This window comes from Silurus meridionalis, chromosome 4 (genome assembly GCF_014805685.1).
Source record: "Silurus meridionalis isolate SWU-2019-XX chromosome 4, ASM1480568v1, whole genome shotgun sequence".
Classification (NCBI taxonomy): domain Eukaryota; kingdom Metazoa; phylum Chordata; class Actinopteri; order Siluriformes; family Siluridae; genus Silurus; species Silurus meridionalis.
Genome location: NC_060887.1, coordinates 30279397 through 30306080, shown reverse-complemented (window position 1 = coordinate 30306080; position 26684 = coordinate 30279397). Strand labels below are relative to the sequence as shown.

The following is a 26684-nucleotide window of genomic DNA, read 5'->3' as shown; positions in this document are numbered from 1 at the left end:
AACCAATCAGAGGACGGAAAAATGCTGTCGCTATTCTGGTGCCATGTGAGGTGCATTTGAAATCTGATTGGTTAAGGAAACAGTCCCATTGCTAATATAGTCTAAGGAACATCAGCCAGCACTACTGATTGTGAAGGCCCTGGGCAGATTAGATTGACATGGCTGCACATAGACGCTGGAATCTGATTGGACAAAAAAATCTAACATCCACATACACGTACTGGAAGCAGTGCAGCCAAGAAAAATTCTACGAAATGAAGAGAATAAACTGTTGGAAATCAATTAATAAAATTTCATGAAACAAAGATTAGAATTTAGGTTGTAAATGTAGGTCAGTGCTTCTGATAATGTTTAGGCCAGCAGAGAAGGCCTTGCTGGCCCTGACAGCCCACCACTGCTAAAAGGTAATTTTACTTACTGAGCTTATCACATATATTATTACAAATACATTTATAATGTGTAGAAAGGATGCATTTTTTCCTTTTTAAATGCCATAGAAGTAAACTTCAGGTGGATTATTTAAAAAAAAACACTCAAGCAAAGTACAGTGTAATTACAATCTGGCTAAATAATATGTATTAGATATATAATTTATATATCACAGGCATACTGTTTTCAGTTGCCTGGGGAGCCAAGCAACCTTTTTATTAAAGTCAAGAGTGCACTCTGAATTCCCATTAAGTTTATGTTCAAGCTGTGATTTTGCTTACATGCTCACCTAAAAACACACTTGCTGCTTTCATTTAGACCTTCTCAGCCCCTGACAAGCTTGCAGGCTGGCATTTCTGTGGTTTTATACATCTTGCAAGTTACACTCTTTAACAGCCAAGAGCTCAAAGACACCTCAGTTCTGGGATGTAAAATTATCCATGATTTTCCTGTATTTTCATTAAGGAAGTCAGAGCAGGCTGGGTAAGGATTTGGTCAAAAAGTTACTTAAGGTGGAGAAAGCAAAATTTGTCCACAATTGCAAACTGCCCTGATTTTATTTTAAGAGGATTTCTTAGGCATATGGCTTGGGTTATTAAATATTTGTATGAAATTAAATATTAAAAGTAGATGGCAAAAATTGAATGACCTTGAACATTCCACACATTTGTAACTCTTTTTAGTTTGCTTGCAATAGATAACAGTTTATTTAAAAACTAAATGCATAATTTTAACAAAAATATTTTATTTGTACAATATTTGTATATGTACAACATATTTGTACATAAATTATTTTGCGCTACTATCACAAAGTTTATCCTCTTTACGTTCTGATGCATATGCATGTACATGGTACATGTACATTTTTCACAGTAAAGTTATCTTTCAAAAAGCTGTAGCAAGACATCTACAAACATAATCCATAAGATCACTACAAAGTTTAAATTGGACTCACTATAGCTCACTATAACGCAGATCAGTCCCACCTCATGCTAAACAACACAAATAACCTCTATTATACAGCTTTTGCAAACACTTCCCCAGTCTGCTTCTCATAGAATATAAGGTAATCTGTTCAGCATCAAAAGGTTGTCTTTGACATTCTCTAATAAATATCCATTGGTTATTTACACAACAAGTAAACAACAGATTACAAACCACAGGATATTTGCAGAGAGAACAGGCACGCTTCAATACAGCCCTCAGTTTGTTGACACACAAGTGTGAAGCCACAAGAGGAAATGGCGTGAGCTTGTGTGTACACACTACATTGTGATGCGGTAACCTCACAATTGACTTTGGGAGTGGAAACCTGTAGAAAAGCTGTAGTCCCACGTTCACCCTTCACTTGTTATTTATCTATTGCAATGCTTGAGGGAAAGGGCAGGACGGAATTTTAGGTTAAACACAACAAATGCTGTGTGTTGTGTGGTGGATCATGAATGAAATTATGTTAATCGTTGCATTCAGCTCATCCATACAAAATCTGCTTATCCACAAAAGTGAAAGAGGAGAAAAATTTGTTCTGGCAAATCAATTCTTTGTCTAAATTAAAAAGTCTAAATTAAAACCAAACTGTTTATACTTTGTTCTGTTTTACTATGGCACATAGCTACTCAAAACCATCTGACTCACAACATCTGACATCCACTATAGCAGAAAATCTCACTTCTAGCAAGCTATTAGACACCTTAAAGTATCTCTGTGTTTGGTACCAGAACTGGCTTTTTACCCAATATTATCTGTGTAGGTTGATAGCTAGGCAGGGTTAGAAATCTTGTTTTGATTTAATATGACTATGAATATATTTAAAGCAAGGTATCAACAATTTAACAATAATTTGACTAAAATGGGTAAAGTATAGGAAATCAACGAATTACAGATAATACATACAAAAAGGTTTTTCCTCTGATGAAAGCAAACAACCCCTAATAAGACTTTGAAAATCAGTATTCAGGTTTCCTAATAAAAAATAAAAATAAAAAAATATATCCTATATTTACTTTTACATTTATGGCATTTAGCAAATGGCCTTATGCAGAGTGACAGCAAAGTTCTATCCATAATAACATTTTTACACTTCAAATAATACAACACATTAATGTGTGACATGCAGGGAATAACATTTTATATTTATCACAGTCTAAATAAAGAATTTAACTGGTGGCATGTAACATTAACAACCTTCTGACTGTGGACCAGCAGACTAAAATGAAACATTCCCAAAGAACTAAGGAAGTTCTACCAAACCCGGCATTAAATTTATGTATGATAAAGTGTCTATTTAAACAACACAAAGATCTTATTTATAATAAAGAATTGTAGGACATACAGAATGTTTATAGCTTCTTTAATCTTTATAGTTCTCATCATCCAATGAAAGACAGCATTAAAAGAATCCTAACAAAAGGAACCTGCTCTTAAGAATCAGTTAGGACAATGTTGGATTTTAGTGAATTTTACACAAAAAAAAATCTAAGAAAAGGTACCAACGCGGACTTTGGCCTTAACCATAATCATTGTAACTTTTCAAATGACTTGATTTTTGCAAATTGTTGTGAATGTGCAGGCATGAGGCTAAGCAGAACAAATGTTTGGCCACCTTCTTGCCAAAAATATAGCTTTGACAAAGTTTTAAATTGCTTACCTAAATATTATACTATTTCAGCTGGATCCTTATAATTTACTTTGGGCAAAAAACAATAAAACGGCACAGTTATATTAACTAGCCACTGTAATATAGGTGGAAATTACTAAAGCAGAAACAATGCAGGGTTTGTGAGGTTGGAAGAAGCACATTAACTTGCATAAGGTGGTGAAGATTTTTTTACGGCTTGTTAATGCACATCTGTGCTTTCATATTTTTCCAAGTTCCTGACCTAATTCAAATGACCCAATTCAAGCCTGTTAAAGTTAAGAGGTGAAGTCAGGACCTACAGTTGCCAAATTACATCAGTCAAATTAGCTTGGTGTAAAATTGTGTTTATAGGGGAAACTAATGATGAACAACAACCCAATAACCTAAACTATGAGGAGCTAAACAGGTCAATTTCAAAGTTTAGAGTTTAAAGCCAGTGAATAGTATTATTCCACACACAAAAAAAGCTTAAAACAGCATTAAATATAGTAATGAAGAGCATTTCATTTCTTGATATGAATAAGCTTTTTATCTATGTGAAACACTCTATGTGAAAAATATCTTGGATAATTGTGTATATTTCACAAAAGATATGGTCATGCTGCTGCACATGGATACAAATATCCTGTAGCCATGTGTGTCATCGCATTAGTACACAGGAACAATATAATCCATTTGATCAAGTCCATCGCATATAAAAATATCTGCATACAGTATACATGTACACTTGTGTTGTTTGCGTGCATAAACCCACCATGTGTATATACCATTACTAAGCTGACCAGATGTCAGTGTATACACACAACATGTGTTTCAATATATAAGCCTTGGTTGATGCCAATTCTTCGCACTAAACTAACTATTAAAGTACATTTTAAAACATCTGACATAGTATTACAGATAGAACCCAAAGTCGTAGTTGTTTCAGGACATCAATAACAATAGTTATGCGAGTGGACTCCAATTACACACAAGTGCAAACAGCCTGAGACTGTCTGAGCAAAGTGGTTTCAGTCCAGTGCCAAGTGATCTCTAGAGCTGTTCAATTGCAGTGAGAAAGAGATTCTACACTGAGTAAACTCACCTGCATTAAGTGGGTATTTCTTCGAAGCAGGTAAACTGAGACTTGATGTACAAACTGCACCACAAAACAGGACTGCAGTGCTTCAGGAAACCTGAATTTTTAAGATAGATATTTATTTATCCAAATTAGTATCTAATTTAAAAATAAAATGTAATGAGTATACCAATTCCTTAGGGATCTTTGTGATTTCTATTATTTTAATCATATTTTTTTGTTGCCTTTTGGTTTTGTAGTAAAATCAGTTTTGCTTAAAACTAGACTAATAGGCATGAAAGCACCTGCATAATGCCTGTAGAAAGTCATTTTGCAAAATGAAACCAGCCTTTCAATAGACATCTGCAGTTAATCACTCTCTAATCATTCTCAAAAGAGACAAGCCCCTTCTTCTTTAAATGCTCTACATTTTAAGGCTGGCTGGGAGCATGTAACATCAACAGCTCACTGGCTGTGGGCCACCACACACACACACACACACACACACACACACACACACACACACACACACACACACAAACCACTATCCCTATGAGGACTCTCCACTCCCATAATGATTACTGTAGCTTATCATTCTGATTTCTATATCTGCCTCCTAGCCCAAACCCTTGCCTCAGCATAGATGGCAAAAATACACTCATCGTCCACTCAAGTAGAAGTACAGATACTCATGTTTTAAAAGACTCTGTTAAAAGTTGAAGTACTGACTACACTTTTTCATTCAAGTGAAAGTAAAGAAATTTGGGTTCTCAGTCATGTTTACATCGCTGACTCTCTCTGTCTCATCCTTGTTAGCCCCATACTTCTTGTTGCCTTCTGCTTTGCTAGTTGTTAGCTTTGTGGGCTAGCCTACGTCTGTGGTGTGTGAGAGCCAGGAAATAATACACAAGTGGTACATTAGAAAAGCTGCACAATGACAAGAAATAGGTTGATGGGATGAAAACAGCACAAAGAGAAGAAAAAATATTGATCATGTCACCAAATAGATTAAAACAAAAGTAACAAGTCTGGTTTGAAAATGTAAGAAATAGAAATTACAGATATTTGTGTAAAAATGTAATGAGTAAAAGTAAAAAATTGTCCAAAAAATAAATAGTGAAGTAAAGTACTGATACCAGAAAATCTACTGAAGTACATTAACAAAGTATTTGCTTTCCATCTCTGTGCCTCAGTAACCAAATTCCAATCTTTGGGTTTTTTCCTTTTTCTTTTAACTTTTGTGGGGTCCATCAAGGTCAAAACTTTTACATAGTCACACACACACACACACACACACACACACACACACACACACACACACACTAGCTTGGGAGTGTAAGAAAAACTCTTCCTTACCACATTCTTGTAACTCATACAGGAATCTTTGGAAATAAGGCCAGTTCTTTATTGCCACTGCATTCACCATAAATAGAAATACTGTATTGACTACCTGCATTTTTGTTGCTGTAAGTATATTAATGAAAAAATAACTATTTTATTTGTTTTATTTTACCACTCTACTATCTACCTGACTGCAACTCCAATATCTACTTCATCTATATACTGTATGGTGAAAGTTCATCCGCAGAATACTACATTATGTAATTCATATTCTACATTAAAATAATTTTAAATGCACTATGGTCCTGGAGGAATGTTGTTTCAGTACAATGTGTATTAATTCTGTGACTATTTAGTGTCTTACTGTATACCAAACACTAGGTACAATCAGGATCTTTAAACAGTCATGTGCCCTGCATAATATTATAGTCCTGTTCCATCAGATTATACAACAAGCTATATTTTCCACATAAGCTATGTTTAACTATAACAGCTATGTTTAACTAGAGAGAGTAGGGAAGTCTTTATGATGCATTGCTATGTCTGTCCTAAAGTAGGCACTATGACATTAAACATCTTCCAGGTTTCACTGAGGAGTTAAAAGGGTCAAATAAAATCAGTGTGGGGTAAATTATGTACACAGTCCTAATAAAGGTTGAATAAACCATGACAAAATATGTGTTTTTGTGGCTACCAAATACTAATAATGATGATCTGGAGATATCACATTTCCTGGGGAAAACATATGTTGAACGGAAAAAAAGCAATTAAAAGAAGTACAATTATTATACAGAGAAGGCGGCCTTCATCTTTTCTCTGGAGAAATTTTTTTATAGCGAATTTGGTACCATGAAATGGAGTTTAGGAGGGCGGAACAGAGAAATCTGCTGTCGCTAATATGTCTGAGTGAGACAGAGGGAAAGAAAAAGACATGGGGGATTTTCTGGACACACTGTACTACCCATGAAGCAGTGCTTTAAATGTGTTATGCTGCTGACCAGTGGTGGATGAAGTACACAAACCATATATTTGAGTTAAATAGAGATACACTCTACTCAAATGTAAAAGTGCTCCCTTTAAACTTTTACTTAAAGTTTAAGTACTTTTTTACTTAAGTATCCAAAGTACAGAGTTAATATGGCTATGATGATCCTATTATCATTTTTGTTCACAAGACTCTTACTTAATCAAATCAATTTATGTGAAAAGACTCTATTACTCTTAGCAGGCCAATCTGGAATGATATTAATGAGTCAAACACTGATTGATTTATATTACAGTTATCATAAACCCAAAATCTTATTTTTAACTACTTAAAGAAATTTGCACATATTAGGTCACTGGTGTTGTTCCATCATTCATTCCTTTTAAAATGTTCTGCTTGCTGTTGAACTTAAACTGAACTGTATGTTCGTGCTAAGTAGATATCACCAGGCGCCAATTAAAACAAGTTAAAAATAGAGAGTGCTCTCTACCCTGATTGGTGGCTTGCTACGTGCTTGATCAGTTACGTTTTTAATCCACTCATAAATAAAAAAGGGAGCAACTGATTTTGCAGACACACGAAAAAGCTACTTAAGTCCAGTAACAAATGACATTTACTTCATTACTGTCCACCACTGCTGCTGGCTTTCTTTAGTCTGTGGGTTATTACATTTCCTCTATATGTAAATAGAATTATTTTAACAGTTCTAACATTATTAAATATGCAGTTGTATTTACAACTAATATAAATACACTTCAATGTCCAGCTAGTGGAGCTAACCTGTTGGAGAGGTTCCCATACTATCCTCTTGCTTGAAACATGAGTATGAGTTCACTTATTATGTATTTTCATAAAAACAGCATGCTAAACTACTGAAGTCATGAAAATTAAACATGCACAGTCAAGATTCATCTGAATCATACAAATGATATGATCTGATGAAGCAGATATTCTTATACATTTTGCAGCCAGGGACCACTTTATCAGTGAAACATCACTCTGAACATAATCAATCTGATCATATTTTCGTTTTATTTATATGCATGCAGTAGTATTTCTTTAGAGCATTTTATTCCTAAAGTTTCACCAAAAGAACTCCTAAGCTCCAAGCCGACGTTTATTTATTTTATTTATTTAGGTTTTGTGTTATTAAATAAATCAGACTAATAAGTATAATCATTTCTATAGTAAGACTTTACCTAATGTTATTATAATACTATTGCATAATATATTGTATTCTAAAAAAGGCATTTAACATATTAGGCTATGTAACTTTGTGATCTCCAACAGTCAAGGACAGGGAAACCAAATCAAATAAATGGCACCTAGGGACTTTCAGACATTAGCAACCATAGAGACTGTGTATAAAATGTAAACAAGCCTCTACAGCTTACATCTGTGTTTGAACAGCTGTAAAGCCACATACCTAAACACATAGTTTAAAAAAACTGTAACACACATTGCTGGCACCATTGGCACATTGCCTCCAGAATGGAATCTATCAGCTGCAGGTCTTTGAGTTTGTGTGAAGCTTTTTTAAACGACATTTGAAGAAAGTGTTGACTTACAGGAAACAATAAGATTTTTAAGTTTGGTGTGATTTTTCCTGTAACTCATCACTTTTCTTTAAATGTTCTTTATCATCCTCCTTAGATTTTTCAGTATCTCTAAAATGTTTCTGAGATAATCCTGTAGTGTAAAAATGTTTCTCAGATGTTCTAACACTTCCTTATTTGTCTCAGTTGTTCCTTAATGCTCTTCAAAATCCTCACAACAAACCTACTTTTTATTTAAAATGTATTAAGGTCACACCTTTGTAGCAGCTTTGCAATTAAAGTCATGATTCAGCTGGGACCATCTTATCAGCTTTTATTTCTAAAAGAGAACCCGTTTCCTGTCAATGGCTTAGATGGACTCAAACTCATTATGTGCCTATTTCCCAAATTCCAAATTCCCTGGGGAAAATGTGTAGTACTGAGAACTCTGAGTGAAAACAGCTGTCCTGTACATTACACTGCAACATTTCAAAGCTGTGGTGTTCTCCCAGTCTCTGGCTTGCTAAGTGGTTAGGTTCTTTATGCTAATTTCATATGTTCCCTTACAGAACATGGTGAGTCATTGGTGCTGTCATTTCATGACCTTAAAATCAGCAATCAGTACCAGAACAGCAAACCTTACCTGATTCTATTTTATACATCGTTGTGAAAAAACAGGGCAATAAGTGCTAAAGGAATGCAAAACTCAGCTAAAAAGGCTTATCATTTCTTATATTATTACATCTAATTGTTGTGACACAACAAAACTGGTAAATGTGGTATAAATATGGCAGCTTTGTGGAAGGAGTCTTGTGTGTCAAGAAAATGAAATGCCTGCCAGGGTGGTAATTACACTCCCCTGTTCTTCATGTCAAAGCCTGGCAGTTCCGATAAAAACTTTATGCAAATCCTCAGCAAACAGGCATGGCATATTTTTTAATAGAAATATCTTACAGAGATGGTTCTTATTCTGCATAGATATAAGAAAACTATAAGCTTTCATAAAATAAAATGTGTTTCTTAAATATATATAACTCAACCAGCTATTTAAACTCTCATGCAAAGAAAGAAACAGTGTAAAGTTTTGGCATAAGTCATTTTGGCATTTTATTTTTGTTTATTTTTTGTTTATTTTTGTTATTTTGTTATGTATAACCAAATTAATTGTTTCTGATGTGTTATCCTAGACTAGCCTACAAATCTTGTCAGACTTTGACTGGGCAGGATCATAAGAGATCAAAATATTATTATTAATTTATATGTTTAGTTACAAATCAGCTTTATAATCCTTTCTTAGACCTGAATAGCCAAAAACCAGAGCAAGCCTGGCTAGAAAGAAAACATTAAAAGAGATTAATTGGATTTAATACAAAATAAAACCAACTATAAATGGATTCCAACCATTAAGGAGAAGCAGGTGAGTGTATGGCTAAAAGAAAACATTCACTAAAGCATAATCATAATACTATAGAATGGAATATATTTTAGATGACTTTGCAAAACGTATTGTTACCGGGTAAAAATGTAAAAATTAAATGTCCAAGATATTAAAATCCAAGATATTTCTCGGTCGCACACATAGCTATGACTATGCAAGTCCATTAGCACATTGTGTAGCCGTCCAAATAAACCTACAAGTGTTTCATCTATCACCTTATTCTATAAAGTCAAGAGCAATGGAGGAAGTGCAAGAATCTTACCAGGAGCAGAGAAGTTCACAGCTAGCCACAAGTCCCATAAATCTACATGGTGAGCATTTTAAATGTAGAGATCTTTAATCTTGAACATGATTTTTTAACTCAATTTTAACTTCCACTCATAAATCTGCAAATTAAACTGCCAGAATGAAGCTTTTTACAGGCTTTTGGCTTAGTGTCTTTTTATATTTAATCTTTATTATAAGATGGCACTACAGTGCTTTTACAGCATGATACAATTTTTAATGTACTCTAAAATTACATACACATTCTTGTCTGTTATTTTAAAAAGTATTACTTAATGGAGGAAAGCAATTTGGTCATTTGGTAATAATAGACTACATACTGTATTGTAAGACATCTGATCCGGAAATGTCATCACAAGTTAACTAGCAAAAAACTATTGACTTAAATCAATCAGTAATATACAGTATGTTACATTATACACATATAATTATTAAGGCCAGTGTACCTCTTTGGGTTGAACAAATATAGAAGGAAAAGAGAACTCTGAACTGATAACAGAATGGATAAGCTCCACACAAAGTACAGTACAGACCAAAAGTTTGGACACACCTTGTGTGTCCAAACTTTTGGTCTGTACTGTATATATATTATATATACAGTACAGACCAAAAGTTTGGACACACCTTCTCATTCAAAGAGTTTTCTTTATTTTCATGACTATGAAAATTGTAGATTCACACTGAAGGCATCAAAACTATGAATTAACACATGTGGAATTATATACATAACAAAAAATTGAACTGAAAATATGTCATATTGTAGGTTCTTCAAAGTAGGCATCAAGAGAATGCCAAGAGTGTGCAAAGCAGTAATCTAAGCAAAAGGTGGCTACTTTGAAGAACCTACAATATGACATATTTTCAGTTGTTTCACACTTTTTTGTTGTGTATATAATTCCACGTGTGTTAATTCATAGTTTTGATGCCTTCAGTGTGACTCTACAATTTTCATAGTCATGAAAATAAAGAAAACTCTTTGAATGAGAAGGTGTGTCCAAACATTTGGTCTGTACTGTATTTATCCTCCTCTTCAGATCCTCAATTCTGAGTTCTTTTGCCCTTTTAAACATTTCTTCATTTTACCTGTGTTTCCTCCCATCTCTTTACCCTCTCTTTATTTTTATTCCTTCATCCATCTTATTTGTTTGTTTCTATTCATATAGTCCAAAATCTGACTCTCCCATTCTTTGCACATTTGCTCAGCCACAAGAGCTACACCACCCCTCCAAATAAAAAGAAAAAAGAAAACTCTGATTATACTTAATCATAAGATTTCATTCTGGAATACAATCTCAAAAACGTTTAATGATGAATAGCACTTTGCACATTAACCATGTGATGACAGACACACTTATGATTCCTTATGATCTTAATAAATGTATCATCCTATTGATACTTATGAAAGCTTTCACTATGGAACAAGTCAAAGCAGGCAAAGGAAAAACAAAATGCTTTGAATCCAACTGAATAGAATTCAAAGAGAACCAAGAACTTTATTATTAATGAATGAAGTAGTTCAATCTTCCACAGCACATTTGCTTTCCAGTAAGTCGGAATATTGATTCATATTTGATCCATTAAAACCACATAAAATCTGCCACATTTAAAAAGAAATGGAGCTAATCCAAGATCATGGAACTGAAACTACCATTCGCTATGCACATTTTGGCTTAAATTTTGTGCCTGTTTGATTTTAGACCATTATAAAAGGCTACCATGTCTGAGTTTCTGCTTACATGCTCTGACGAAGACCAACTGGTAAAAAAAAGGGAGTTGTGCATTCTTCTCATTGTTCCTGGCAGGATAATGTATAAGTTGGACACAGCTAACCACCAAAAATAGAATGAATCCTCCTTTTTAGGAATAAAAAGAAGAACTGCAGTAACTGCAGTAATTAAATACAATAAATCAGGATTTTTTCCTTTATTTCAATTGCAATTATAGCCAATTATGAAGACCACATGTGAAAAATGTATTTCCACAGTTTAATTATTTTGAAGAAGAAAAGTTAATAATTAGTACGAGAGGAATAGTGTAATTGACCTTCTCTTTAGCTACTATGCATTTTGTCTTCATTATTCATGCATTTATATTAAGTAATTATTTAATTCTGCTCAGATCACAATGAATCCCAGAAAAACTGGTTGACTTGCAGACCCAACTGTATTTGACTTGCAGGCATTTGCAAACAAATCAAAAAATCTATATATAATGATTTCTTTTAGAGACGAGATGTGTTTTTTGCCCCTTGTCCCCTTGAATGGTTCCTGCAGTGTCTGGGGAAAAGTTTCTCGCTCATGTAAAGGCTGTTTAGTCATCTAGCAAACAAAAGAACCTGGTGATGCTATTACTACATTTACTAAAACCTTCAGAAGCCTGCAGGATATACAACTTCACTGCCAGAACAGTGTTGTATAGCCATACACCATACAGTTTTAAAGAGTTTCCAGTGTATTTTTCCCAAGGGTTTTCTTTATGTCAGTTGGAATCACATTCATTTAAGATTAACCTTGTACATTTGCTTGCTTTAACTGTAAAAATAAATTTCCACAGTTTAATAAGTTCAAACAAGAACAAATTTTTTAAATGTTATTTTCCTTAGTAAGCCAAACGGAGTGGTGTAGTCAGCCATTTCACGCTGTACTCAAAGGAGAACAGGACTGTCTCCTGATGGCTTTAACATAATCAACATAATCTCAAATATGAATAGTGTGTCTGGTGTGTATTTCTATTCAAAATATTAAAGAAAAAATATTTCAGATTAAATCAAGTGAATACAATAATGGTAGTTGGCAATCACCCTTATCCAGAGCGACTTACAAATGAGCAGTTGAGGGCCTTGCTCAAGGGCCCAGCAGTAGCAGTTTGGTGGTGGGGCTGGGATTTCAACTCATGACCTTCCAATCCAAAGTCCAATGCATTAACCACTGAGCTCCCTTCCACAGTATGTACTTCAAACAAGCCTTAAACAAGCACTCAGGTCCACATAAGTATAATACACTGTGGATGATTGTCTTTATACTGGTGGCATAGTTATAAAGACTAAAATGCTCATTCTAAACATCTTTCCAACACACTTCATACTGTTTATACTAAAGTATACAGTTGTACAGGAACAGTAACATACACAGTTTTGGACGAAGTACACAAAGCAAGTACTTGAGTAAAAGTAGAGATACAGTAGGTAAAATATGACTCCAGTAAAAGTAAAATTGCTCCCTTTAATCTTTCACTTAAGTAAAAGTACAAAAGTATTTGGCTTCAAATGTACTTAAGTATTCAAGTACTATGATTTATTGTGGCTATAATGTTCCTATTTTCATTTTTTATCACAAGACTCTTTGCCTAATCAACTCAGTTTACGTGAAAAGACTCTAATGTTGATCTTTGCACTCCAATCTATTAATAGAATGATATTAATGAGTCAAACACTGATTGATATCTAATATATTATCATGAGCCCAAAACCCATAATTTATTCCTCTCAAAATGTTCTGCTTGCTGTTGAACTGATGCTGAACTCAGGTGCGAACCAGACTGCCTGTATGGTACCTAATAGTTGTTCTGGAGGCCTTGTCTAAGCCTCCCTTCGAGCGTCTGTCTGAAGTGCCCTTGAGTTTTTTTCACATTCAGAACTGTCAACTTTTCTCTGGCTATCTCCTCTTTAAAGAGGAGAGGGACCTTCATGTGGCGGCCTTTAAGGCCTTGTCCTTTGGGGTATCTCTCCAAGACATTTGCATTCTGGTCCACCCTGCTGACCATTGTTAATTAAAAACAGCACACCATATAAAGTTAATTCATTACTCAACCCAATAAAACAATTACTAACCTATTACACTGTTTTTCTTCTCCAAATACTATTACAGAGTTGACAATCAGAGAAATTATTACAACTAGTAGTACTAATTAACAGTTAGTAGAACTAGTACTAGCAATATTCAGTAGGGCATTAGAGACATTTTCTGCTACACCAAGCAAATAAAAAGTTTATTGTAGAATAAACCAAAGAAACAAACATAGGACCCATTTCCATTATTAAAAATAATGCATACAACACAGAAGGCAAATTACAAGGACAGAAACATTAAAATTTCTTCAAGGCTGATTTTTTTTTTTTTTACTCTAAAGAGTGTACAGTAATAGGACCTCATTAAAATTAGGAGTAATTGCAGAACAAAATAAGTGGCAATTTCTTTGTGCAAACAGGGCATATTCTAATAGCTCTTCCTTAATGTCCTGTCACAAACTATTTTTTACTGTCTGCTGAGGAACACTGAGGAATCAGAGCCTTATTCATGACTTTAGAATATGCCTTCTGTCTTTTAGTACATTTCATTAGCTACATCTTGAGAACTCTAAATGAGTCTTAATGACTTCATCCCAAACCTTTGGCTTTAACTGTAAGTAAAAAACACATAAATGATTAGCTCCAAAAGCAAATAATTTTAATCAGAAGATAGAAATTGATAAATAACCTAGTTAATGGTTTAACTGATGACTTAAACTGATTAAGAAACTTTTTCCACAAGGTCATGGCATCAAATGTCTTCGAAATGCACAAATGCAACTCCTACAGTAATGTCATAAAGTTGCATAAAAATGCTACACAGCTGCTACACAGCTGAGGATTATCTGTCTGTCCAGCCATACTTTACTTTGTTGGCATCTCTATAACTTGGAACATTTTTAAATATTTAATAAATTTTTAACTATTTTGAAGAAACACCACTTAGCACTGTAGGACTTAGCACCTCTAGGGAAAATTAGCACACAGGCTTAAACTTCTAGTAGATTTAAGTAGAAAAAAGCTTACATTTTTGGCAAAACAGCAAAGATTAAACAGGGCACAATAAACAACATAACTGTTTGTATGGTGGTTAATGCTCTGTTACTATGTCCTAATCACCTATTAGCCTCATCATATGTTGAATATGTTGACATTTATTTTTATATAGTTGAACCTTTCTGGGAAGATGTTCCACTAGATTTTTAAATGTTCTTGTGGAAGTTTGGGCTCATTCAGCAAGGGTGTTGAAAGTAAAGATACTGATGTAGGATGAAGAGGGCAATCTGTGTCCTTGGGTCATTAACATCTGGCTATGTACCAACTACCTTCAAGCAAGCAAGGGTCATTCCCATCTTGAAGAAACCTGCTCTGGATCCATCAGACATAAATAACTACAGACCGGTATCACTTTTCTCCTTTCTTTCTAAATCTCTGGAACGCACTGTTTTTAACCAACTGTCTGTCTATCTCTCACAGAACAACCTCCATGATCCGAACCAGTCTGGTTTCAAAGCAGCACATTCCACAGAGACGGCCCTTTTGTCTGTTTCTAAGAAACTGCATGCTGCTCGGTCAGCCAAGCTGTCATCTGTACTTATCTTTCTGGACCTTTCAGCAGCATTTGACACAGTCAACCACAAGACACTTTTGTCAACCCTCAAGAGCCTTGGTATCTGCGGAACAGCATGGGAATGGTTTGCTTCCTACCTGGAAGGTCGCTTATACCAGGTAACATGGAGGGGATCCACATATGCCCCGTGCAGACTCACCACTGGTGTCCCACAAGGCTCTGTACTTGGTCCCCTCCTTTTCTCCCTCTATACCCACTCCATTGTTGAAGTCATATCCTCACATGGGTTTTCTTATCACTGCTATGCAGATGACACTCATCTCATCTTTTCTTTCCCTCTATCAGATACCACAGCTTCCGCTCGGATCTCAGCATGCTTGTCAGACATATCTTCATGGATGAGTGCTCACCAACTAAAACTCAACCCCAGCAAAACAGAACTGCTGGTCATCCCAGGTGATTCATCTCCAGGTCAAGATCTCCAAATAACACTTCATGACTCTCTGCTCTCCCCTTCAGCCACTGCTTGTAACCTTGGGGTAACTATGGACAATGAACTGTCTTTCTTCCCACATGTCGCTAATGTTGCTCGTTCTTGTCGATTTCTTCTCTATAACATCCGAAGGATTCGACCATTTCTGTCCATACAGGCTGCCCAGATGCTTGTTCAGTCTCTTGTCATTTCAAGACTTGACTACTGCAACTCTCTGCTGGCAGGTCTTTCCCTGAACGCTATTCGTCCACTGCAAATGATCCAAAACGCAGCTGCACGACTTGTGTTCAATATGCCCAGGTTTTCCCACACCACCCCACTGCTGCGCTCCCTTCACTGGCTTCCAGTAGCTGCACATATCAGATTCAAAACACTGATGCTTGCCTACAAGGCCAAAAATGGACCAGCACCATCTTACCTCAGTGACCTCATCACATCTCGCACTGCACCACGCTGTTTGAGATCCTCCAGCACTGCTCGACTGGTACCACCTTCTCTCAGAATGAGAGGTAAGTACACTTCAAGGCTCTTCTCTGTTCTGGCACCGAGGTGGTGAAATGAACTTCCCCTAGATACGTATAGCAGAGTCCCTGATTATCTTCAAGCAACAACTGAAGACCTACCCTGTTCCTGAAATACCTAAATTACCACTTTCCAAGTTTGTAGAATTCGAGTTATATTTATATTAAGTTTGTTATCTTGCGTACCAGTGTAGATTTATTCATTACTAGAGATTTAACCTCCTAAGACCTGAGCTTTGGTTTGGCTTGCATTGTAGATTTCTTCCAGTTATTTGGGGTTAGGAAGAACCAATAATTATAATAACCATATATTTTCATTGAACATGAAGCTCTTCTTGGAAAAAAATGATGTCACTTATGTGGACACTCGGTCTGTATCTACAGAAAACAATAAAGACACCATTGTGCACAATGTCCACGTATGTGGACACCCAGGTCGTAGGAGGTTAAAGCACTTTTGTGTGTCGCTCTGGATAAGGGCGTCTGCTAAATGACGCAAATGTAAATGTTCTAGTTTAAAGGTGTTCAGTAGGGTTTAGGTCAGCGCTCTATAGCAGGCCACTCAAAATCTTCCACTCCAAGCTTTTTGTACAAAGGTATTATCACAGGTTTTAAGTTTATATGTCATATGTACAGATGTCAGAGACAGTTTGTAGGATATCGCTCTCCTAATCCAAGTGAAACGAGAATTTAATGAATCCAAAGAAATCCTCTAAAACTGCCTACAACTTTGTGTTAACAGTTTGGATAACTAAGAACACCTTGATTATGGCCTAAATGATTAATTAAACCAACACGACATGTGGTGTTCAATAAAACGATGCATGAAAGCACACACCCGTAACACATTATCTGGCAGTTTTAATTAAGATTAGAATTAGAAGCATAACCTTAAAGTATTGCAATATAGATGCTACTGCATTGGCAGGTCAGAGACTCTGAATGATAACAAACACTGAAATACAGACTCAATACATCTGTTCCAACCATTTCCTTTTCCTCACTGTTATTATCAGCACCCTATACTTCATCCACTGTTATTTCTTTCATGTTCTAACTCACTCAGGAAACTTCAGAGGAAACTTTACTGCCTTTAGTGTATAGCTATGTGTAGATTCAGCATAGGTGGCCACGGTCATATCCTGTTTCTCTGCCAATCTAAAAACATGCACACCTGCTGGAAGTCCCCCTATTGTGAAGTGTGAACTAAGACTTTCCAAATAGTCACTCCATCCAGACCAGCTAAAAACAACCCAGAAATATCACAGTATTCCATAGAGATTGATATCTGTTTAAGCTCTGACTATGACATTTTACTGCCTTTAAGTGCTGATTGCCTATTAAAATACAAAGTGTTCTCTCCCACTTTTATTTATAATGTACATGGCCTCATGTAACAGACTTGAAACACCGATTGCAATGGGAAAGTCTGTTTATTTACTGAACCTCAGTAATAGCTCTATCCTGGTCAGGGTCGGAATGAATCTTGAACAATGTATCTAGAGCACACACTGGATAGAAGAGCAGACATTTTATCCAAACTCACACTCAGGAGCTCAGAAAAATCTATTTTAAATTACTTAAAAAAACATAAACATACTGTATGGTGTTTTCTTTATGTTTTAGTTTAAAATCTTCCCAAACTTTGGAAACTTTCTGTGGTGTACTTTGGTCTGAATCTTCTCCTTGCTTATCACAGTTTTTTTTCTCCGTTCTTCCATCTTTCATTCTGCAGCATCTTCTGTGTAACCTGTCCAAGGGTCCCATTTATAAACATGGTGTGCACACAAAACGGGGCCCGAAAACACCATTTTCCACACAAAGGTTGTGATAAAAAAAAAAAAAAAAATCGATGGGAGAAATTGCACACCTGTAAGTAAACCTTGCATACACACAACGTGGAAACACAGACGGCCAACCTTTGCATGGAAAGTGGCGTGCGCACATGTCTAGCCCTGTTTGTGCGTACATCACTTATCACGCAAAGGTTGTGAGCGGTATCTGTGTTTCCAATCCTCCTTCTCACCTTCTGTGTTTGCAAGTTGTACTTTCGTTTTATAACATGTTTATAAATGAGACCCCAGAGCGGTCCAGAATTAAATGGTCTGTGTGTCAAAGATAATGGGAAACACAGTGTGTGTGTGTGTTAAACACATTTATTCTTGATGTCCTTTCTTTATTTAGATAGAGTTGAATAATAAACTCTATTAAAAAAATTGTAATCATTAAACATTTGTTTTACTGATGTGCCAAGTCTCAAATCAACACCAAAATCCACCATGATGCACACATCCGGCAATCAAAACCAATATTTTGTCTTCATGCTCTATGTTGAGTATGGTTTCACTAGTAGTAAACATACATTTGCATAAAGCAAACATATTTGTCCATGCCCATGTTGATACAAGTATTAAAAACTTTAAAAGTATTAATTTAAGGTACATTTAGAACAGATCAAAAGGTGCGATTAAGTTGTGTTTAATCATAGGTTAACCCATGACAGTCATGGGATTAATTGTGATTAAATAGTTAAAACGATTGGAAACCCTAATATATATATATATATATATATATATATATATATATATATATATATATATATATATATATATATATTGTAGTTATAGCTGGTAATAACATAAACATCAGGTCATTCCTGTCACTAACCTTCGTATATTTACAGTTCTCTCAGGTCTTGGCCAATGCTGTACATGGCATTCATATTTCCAGTGGCTGTGTGATTAATATTATGGAATAATCTTGTCACACTTTTCTGTTTAACTTTTCTCCATCGTTATTATATTAACATGGATTAATGTTGTGATTGTTGCTCAGCTCCCCTGCCATGACACTTTGCAATGGCTCCATGTTTTCCACAGCTATTGTTTGTACGTTCCTGTTGAGATCACACAACCAGCAGGGAGTGGAATAGACCATTTGTGCTTGGCAACAAGGGGATATGTTGCTTGTAAATGTTTTGTTATGATGTCCATTTGTGCGGCATTTCCATAATATATACAAACCCAAAATGCATGGCCTAGAAATAAGTACACAATCTGAGTTAAAGGGTAGGAAGTATTGCTTTGAAATGGTGCAGCAGCACTGACATATCATCTGCTCCAGATGGTACAGGTTTTCTCTGAAAGAGGATATGTCTGGAGCTGAATGGACATTGCTATGTTCAGTGAGCAGATGCCAAGCAGATGAACTTAAGACATTATTTAGACATCTTTAGACAAACCAAGAATGCATGTGCACTGAGAATCAACAGACAACAGGATATCAGAAAATGTTCACAAGGTGCAAAAAACACGAGGTATGTAGGATCTTCACGCCCACTGGCAGGACCAAATAAAAAGACTACAGTGATGTTAGTTAATAGTACATTCACTGTTATATTTTGTTGTGTGAGCAGGATATTAAAAATCAAATTAAATCAGTAACGTAGAGAACAGAAAAGCCTTTTATGCAAATGTATGAATTTGTTCTGAGACTCACTATGAAAAAAAAGGACAAGTCTTGTTTTCTACACTCCAAAACTTCCTCTGGATGCACTTGCTTCATTTTTTCCAGAAACTGATGAAATATACTATATTTGTGTGCTGCTGAATAAAATCTCCCTATACAACTTCAAACTAAAACCTAGTTGGTGTTCATAAATTCCATTGCCCTTTGACTTACATTTAATTTTATTATAGTATGTACTATGATACATGATGTTCATACAACCTTACTTAATTTTCTTGTTTTCCTCTACTCTCCAAAATCACACTATAGGCACTCCATGCACCATAAACAGGTTCAAGAAAGACAAAATAACAAACAGTAAATCATCATTACAAAGCTCGAAAGAGAGCCATATCTGGTGGTTCAACATGGTCTGACCCGTACAAAGGTCAGTATATGCGATATCACACTATCAATTAAAAGAAAATGAAAGTTTAGGGGCTCAAATCCAGTTCTTTTCAATAGGTGAGTATCTATATCTTTTGCAAATGTCTTTGGGAAACCAAATACCAAGGTCTATTTTTGCCTGACACACAGGTCTTTCTTTATTAAAAAAAAGGCGGGTTGTTTCCCCCTAACCATTTTTTTTAGAAGTTCTTTCATTGAAACCTGATGCTAGCACAAGCTGATCAGAGAGCTCACAGCTAAAGGTGAGATTTTACAATTACTTTGTGGCTTGTGCTGGCTGGACATTTCCAGTTTATAATTTCTGATTTATAATTTGTCATTTTAAAGAAATTTTTTAAAAACTACCCAAACCTTTCTAGCCTGAGGCAGTTGTTATCTAAATGTAATGACTTTGGGACATGGGTTATGGTTCTGTGCTAGAGGCTTAAAAGGTAGTTTGAATACTCAGGCTGGAAGAGAGCCACTATTGGAGCAATTGAGCAAAGCTATGAACATACATTATGTGTGATGGCTTGTATATTGGCTTGTATTCAGATTTATACTATTATAAAAAGCACCGTAATAAGCACCTAAATAAGAACCATTTGTCATGCTAATGTACGTAACAGCAAGGCTATATTCACATTAATCCAGATAAATCTGAAAACAACATTTCTGCTTTAAAATGCTCTGGCCTTTGTGGAAGTTTTGGCCTGTAATGTTTTTGAATCAATGCAATTGCAGGTAAACATTCCATGCACTTTGCAATCTGAATGCTATCTAAATGTTGTAGCATTCATCTTCAACAGCTTTATTCGCTTTAAATGTGTCACATGACTATGTCACATGAAATGTGTCACATGATTAAAAATATTTAATTGTTTTAAATATCTCTATTTTCTCAGCCCACACTATAATGAATATAACTTATCTGGATAATAAATGAGGGTGAAGTCTATTATTGTAGCTGTAATTGACCGGATGGTTATATGGCTCTGACAAAATAACTTTTTTGGTAGAGTTACTTTAAAAAATAAATTGTTTTATTTTTCAAAGTTTTGAAGTTGTATGCTGTTTTTGCAAATATCTTTCCACTAAAAGAAAATCACATGACTTTGAAATCAAGCCAGTTTCATACAAAAATTCTGCCTAAACTCCACTTACTGTATGTCTTAGGAATTACTGGGGATTTTGGCTGTTTAATTTCATACTTATTTTCATACCATTTTCATATTATTCATGTCTATTTTTTGAGAAGAGCAACTGAGGAGTTGTTATATCAGCCAAGGAACATACACATCAAAAACCAAATGTATAAAAATTAAGAAAATGATTAATTTTGTACAGTGATCATCACAAAATGCTTATTAACCTAGAAATTCATATAGCAATGGGTGTACAAAAGCAACAAAACAGCACCTTAGATACCTCATTATGCTGACTGCAAAACTTAATCCCACAACTCACACTTCAGTGACCACACACCAAGCAGACTGTGTGAATTACCATTAACACTGCTGCAGACCTCAAACATGTGAATCAAACAATCATTTGAATTAGAAAGAGCTCACATTCCTGCGAATACACAGCAATGTGATTTCCACAGCAACGGCTTTATTTCATGTGTGTTTACAGCTGTGGCTGGAAATATTTGTCCTCAAATGGGCTCCCTGGCAAATTCACAACACTGCTGGCTGTGTTCTACTGAATGATGAGTCATAAAACTACAGAAGTCAAATATCAACCATACAACAGCACAGTTCTGTCACGCCTCGGAAACTGGTCTACAGTCCTAAGCATCAGAGGCATGACATCACATACTGACACAAAGACCTTTTCTCCAAGGACTCTACTGTCAAAACCACAATGAATTATCTGCACAATAATAGTGTATAAAATAAAACTGTTGAGGAAGCAGTTCAGCATACAACCAGCCCTGCTAAGGTCTAAAATCGGATTCAGTCTGAAGGTTCTAATTCATTTTCTCAAACAGCATGGCTTTAGAGTTCTGCCTACTTTTAAAATGATGAAAAGTTTAGACTAATGTACTCATTCTAATACATTTTTGCTTCTATAGTAACAAAATCTGTGTCTAATAATAAAAAGATTAATTGTGAATTGCTTTGGGGCATGCTGTTATTGGAGAATAAATGACTTACATCCCCATTTTTTCCTTTTCACATTTAAACAAAGAATTTTGTATTAGTAGCACAATGTTGCAATTCTCAAAATAATTTTTATTTTAATTAGATATCCCTCTTGTAGCATTTCTGTATTCTCTCTTCAAGCCATTTCTCAGCATGTGAAATGAGAAATCTTGTTCCATCAATGACTTTGTCACCAATGTAAAAGACAAACAGGTATGTCAGTGGTGAAATGTTTTACAAGCACTTTCATCAGAATAGCCTTCCCTTCAAAATATTCTAACACCAAACATACGAGTCCTTGGCATGCTTCATTTCTCTGAACCAGACATTCATAACAGGGTCTGATATGAGTTTACAACATTATTTTACCTTCTAAAAACAATATCAGCCTTTGTATGTAATGTAATGTTATGCGTGATGGGTTATTCTATATGTCCCTATTCTTTGGCATAATAGTTATTCATGAGCTATTCCAATGGTTGCATAGACTGCATTTGGCCACCCATCACTCATTACATGGATAATTTGGGGTTAAAATCACATGATCTTTTAGTGGCATTGACCTTGAGGAATGCAGACAAGTATGATTTGTCAGTCCATGATCACATCTTCAGTTAGTCTTTAAAATGATGGTCAAGAATGTCTAATTTGCTAGTTCTGAAAGATGGGAACATACTTAATTAAAACTTCTAGCGAACACATTGGATCTTGTTTACACAAACATCCCCGTGCTGATCGTAATGAAGTGCTTCGAGAGGCTTGTCATGAGGCACATTAAGACCCTGCTTCCACCCTCACTGGACCCCATGCAGTTTGCGTATCATCCGAAGCGTTCCATGGACAATGCCATCTCCATGACCCTCCAACTGCCCCTAACCCACCTGGGGACAATAAGGACACATAAGTACGAATGCTGTTCATAAACTTCAGTTCAGCATTCAACACAATCATCCCGCAGCTCCTAATTAAGAAGCAGAGCCTACTGGGCCTGAACACTTCCCTCTGCAACTGGATTTAAGTGGTGTTGAGTGACCAGGTGAAGTTCTCTGTCAGATGTACACCAAGGAATTTGGTGCTCTTGACGATCTCTTTGGAACAGGGATGAAGATAATTAGATTTAAACAGGTAAGAGATGGAAATGCTGTTCCTGATTTTCTCACTGGGAGACCTCAGATTGGACAAAAGATTGGACACCCCTGATCCAAAGAGATCATCAAGAGCACCAAATTCCTTGGTGTACATATGGAGGAGAACTTCACCTGGTCACTCAACACCAGCTTCTTCACCAAGAAAGCCCAGGAGTGCCTCTACTTCCTGAGAAGGCTGAAGAAAGCCAATCTCCCTCCCCTATTCTAATCAAGTTCTATAGAGGGACCATAAAGAGCATCCTGAGTAGCTGCATCACTGCCTGGTTTGGGAGCTGCACCATCTCGAAACGCAAGACCTACAGAGGATAGTGAGGACAGCTGAGAAGATCATCGGAGTCTCTCTCCCCTCTATCACAGACATTTACACCACACGCTGCATCCGCAAAGCCAACAGCATTGTGGACGACCCCACACACCCCTCACACACACCCTTTACCCTCCTGCCACCAGGACAGATTTTCTAAGCATTCTGGGCCTCACATCCAGACTGTGCAACAGTTTATTCCCTCAAGCCATCAGGTTCCTCAACACACAGAACTAAACTGTAAAACACACACACACACACACACACACACACACACACACACACACACACACACACACACACACACACAAAACTGTTACTGAACTGCACAACCTGAACTCAACACACACTCATCACTCATCTCAATCCATTCCACCACCCATATTATATTAAATCATATATATAGTTATTTTTTGCATATCGTACTGTATAACATATTATAAAGTAGGTTTACTGGTCGGTGCTATTTTGTGTTTTGTGTACTTGTCCTACACTGTCTTGTGTTGTCTGTCTCCACTGTTTTTTGTCTGCACTGTTTGCATTCAATGCACTTTATGTGGCGAGGACACTTACTTTAGTCCTTAGCTGTGTGTTCTTTTATGTAGCTCTATGTTTTTTTTATGTAGCACCAGGGTCCAGGAGAAATGTTGTCTCATTTCACTGTGTACTGTATCAGCTATATATAGTTAAAATAACAATGAAAGCTTCTTGACTTGACTTGATTACTGATTATATAAGACTTAGGCTGGAAAATAGCCTATGTTAGTTAAGATAGTTTACTAGTTTGAGTGGATAAGTCTTTGTTTTAGCAGGTGGTAACTAGTTAGATCCAGCTAGATATTTCAGCAAAGAGAACACCAAAAATTCAGGACCTAAACATTCTATTTGTATTCAGGACAGTGGTAACTCAGTGGTTAAGGCACTGGGCTACTGCTCAGAAGGTCATGAGTTGAAATTCCAGCTCTTCTGGGCCCTTGAACAAGGTCCTTAACCCTGAAGCTCTTTGAAAAAATGATGGATAAATATAACACCCATTACATTTTGCAAGTCACTCTGGATAAGTACATCTGCCAAATGCTATAAATGTAGGAATCAGAAAAAGAGTTGATATTATTAAAGCCTGTAAATCTAAACTCTTATAAAAGCTGAACCCAAATGAAGTGAGCAAAAACCATCAAGTCTTATGAACACAGAAACTACACCCTCTCACCACCATTTAATATCAATCATATTCACAGAAGTCATGTCACAAATTTGCAAAAAGTATCAAATTATGATAAAAACTGCCTAAGAGCAGGAACGCAACTTTGTATTTGTACACTTCACGTGCTGGATCTAGCTACAACTCCAATGTGCTGAATCAGCACCATCCATATCCACCTCCATTATTCCCAACATGAACAAACAGGCCATAATCCAAATCAAAATGCTTAACAACAATTAAAATTAGTTGTAAAAAAACACTGGTCAATGTGACCATGTCAATGCACACCAGATTCAACAATTCAGCTAATAAACAGAGTCCAAGTGGGAGTGCAGAGAGCAGAGAAAGAACTAAAACATGCTGTCCATGATATTCTCCAAGACAAGGACTGGAAATGCTTATGATTTATTTCTTGAGATTCAAAACATGTTTAAAGCACAAGGGCACCAGCACATGGGAAAACGACGCACTGTGCGTAAAAGCGCATCATCTCCATGAGCAAATGTGCGTAGCAAACATGACACGTGACAAGGTGGTCAGAGCATATCTGCCCAGAAATGTCTATATGTTACATAATGTAAATGTGTAGAGAAATGATCAAACATCATATTTGGGTTAAATGGCTTTAATTCATCCATCAATCCATTCATTCATTCATTCATCTGGGCAAACTATTTTCTCAAACTTCTTCGTTCTCACCACGCAAACAAACCACATTGTGAAAATGTATCAAACACTCATAAAACACCGCCTTTTAAACGTAGAAATAACGTTTTGGTAATATAGAGTGTGAAAAGGTGACATACCGTCTTGCAGCTGGAACCCAGTGGCTGGATGGAGAAGCCCCAAAGCAGAGAGGTACAACCAGCACCAGGGCGACACTCTGGTGACAAGAGAAGAGTTGAAAGATGTGATGGAAAAAACCTCCTCTCAGAAATGAAATCTACTACAATAGCAGGTATTCATTGAATTCACCTTATAGCCATATCTCCAGAAGTCTTGTCTTCTCCGCGCTCAATAAGGAGCAGGCGGTGTTTTAAGCAAGAAGCCGTGAGGCGCCGTGTATCTTCCCGCTAACGCAGAGAACCTCCGCGCTCCTCTCCGCTCCACAGCGCACCTCTACTCTCCGCTGTGCACTGCACTGCTATGATCTGCTCTGCACCTTCAGGAGCGCCTCCTGAACAAAGACAGCCTTAGTTCACCCTCAGCTTAATCTGCCCCCTGAAAAACACTGAAATTTGACACCCGAGCTCGAGCCGTGGACCTCCACCTTTATCCAGCCCTGCACTATTCCCACATTCTCACTGACGCACGCCATGTCTCCTCCTCAAAGTCTGAAGATAAGACAAAGTCTCCCACTTTACCCTATCAAAAATCGTATCATATCATATTTCATATAAAACTGAAGTTGCAAACTATTTTTCAATCAATCTCCAAGCAAACATAAATAAATCATCATACACCAGAGATTGACTTTATTATTGTCCAGCTTTTTAGATATTAATCACACTCAGCAAATACCAAACATCATATTCATTTTCTGGAGTCATTCCTCTCTTTTATTCCTATATTGAGCACCTCGAAAAGCAACACCACGTAGACACTGTGGGTTTTATTAAAAATGCCATTTCATTAAACATTTAGATTTATTTTATATTTGTAGATATAGACTGTTCAAAAGTACTAAATAGTTTTATACCAGATATAAATACTAAATACTGAAAGAGCTTGATCATGCACCATATACACACATCCTCTGTGATTCATAGACAACTTAGTATCTCTAAACCTCAATATGGGAAATTACCATAAACACACAAACAAACAAAACTATGGTTCCATAAAATATTTTTAAACATCAGTTCTTAGCTTTGCAAAGAGGTTCTTCTTTTGAAAGAAAAAAAACTA

General features: G+C 36.1%; 1 protein-coding gene across 4 annotated transcripts in view; it reads right to left on the bottom strand.

The window, feature by feature from the left end:
• Window positions 1-26056, bottom strand: part of col15a1a (collagen, type XV, alpha 1a) — a 90138-nt gene extending 64082 nt beyond the window's left edge. For 2 of the 4 annotated variants that reach the window (XM_046848472.1, XM_046848471.1), the window contains exons 1-2: window positions 25752-26055; window positions 25583-25659 (exon numbers count right to left, since the gene is read on the bottom strand). In XM_046848472.1, the coding sequence (XP_046704428.1) occupies window positions 25583-25659; window positions 25752-25762 (88 nt within the window). In that variant the 5' untranslated portion in view covers window positions 25763-26055. Of the gene's footprint in view, window positions 1-25582; window positions 25660-25751 lie in introns of all 4 variants that reach the window. The other 2 variants (XM_046848474.1, XM_046848475.1) reach the window with 2 other exon arrangements.
• Between the last annotated feature and the right edge of the window lie 628 nt (window positions 26057-26684).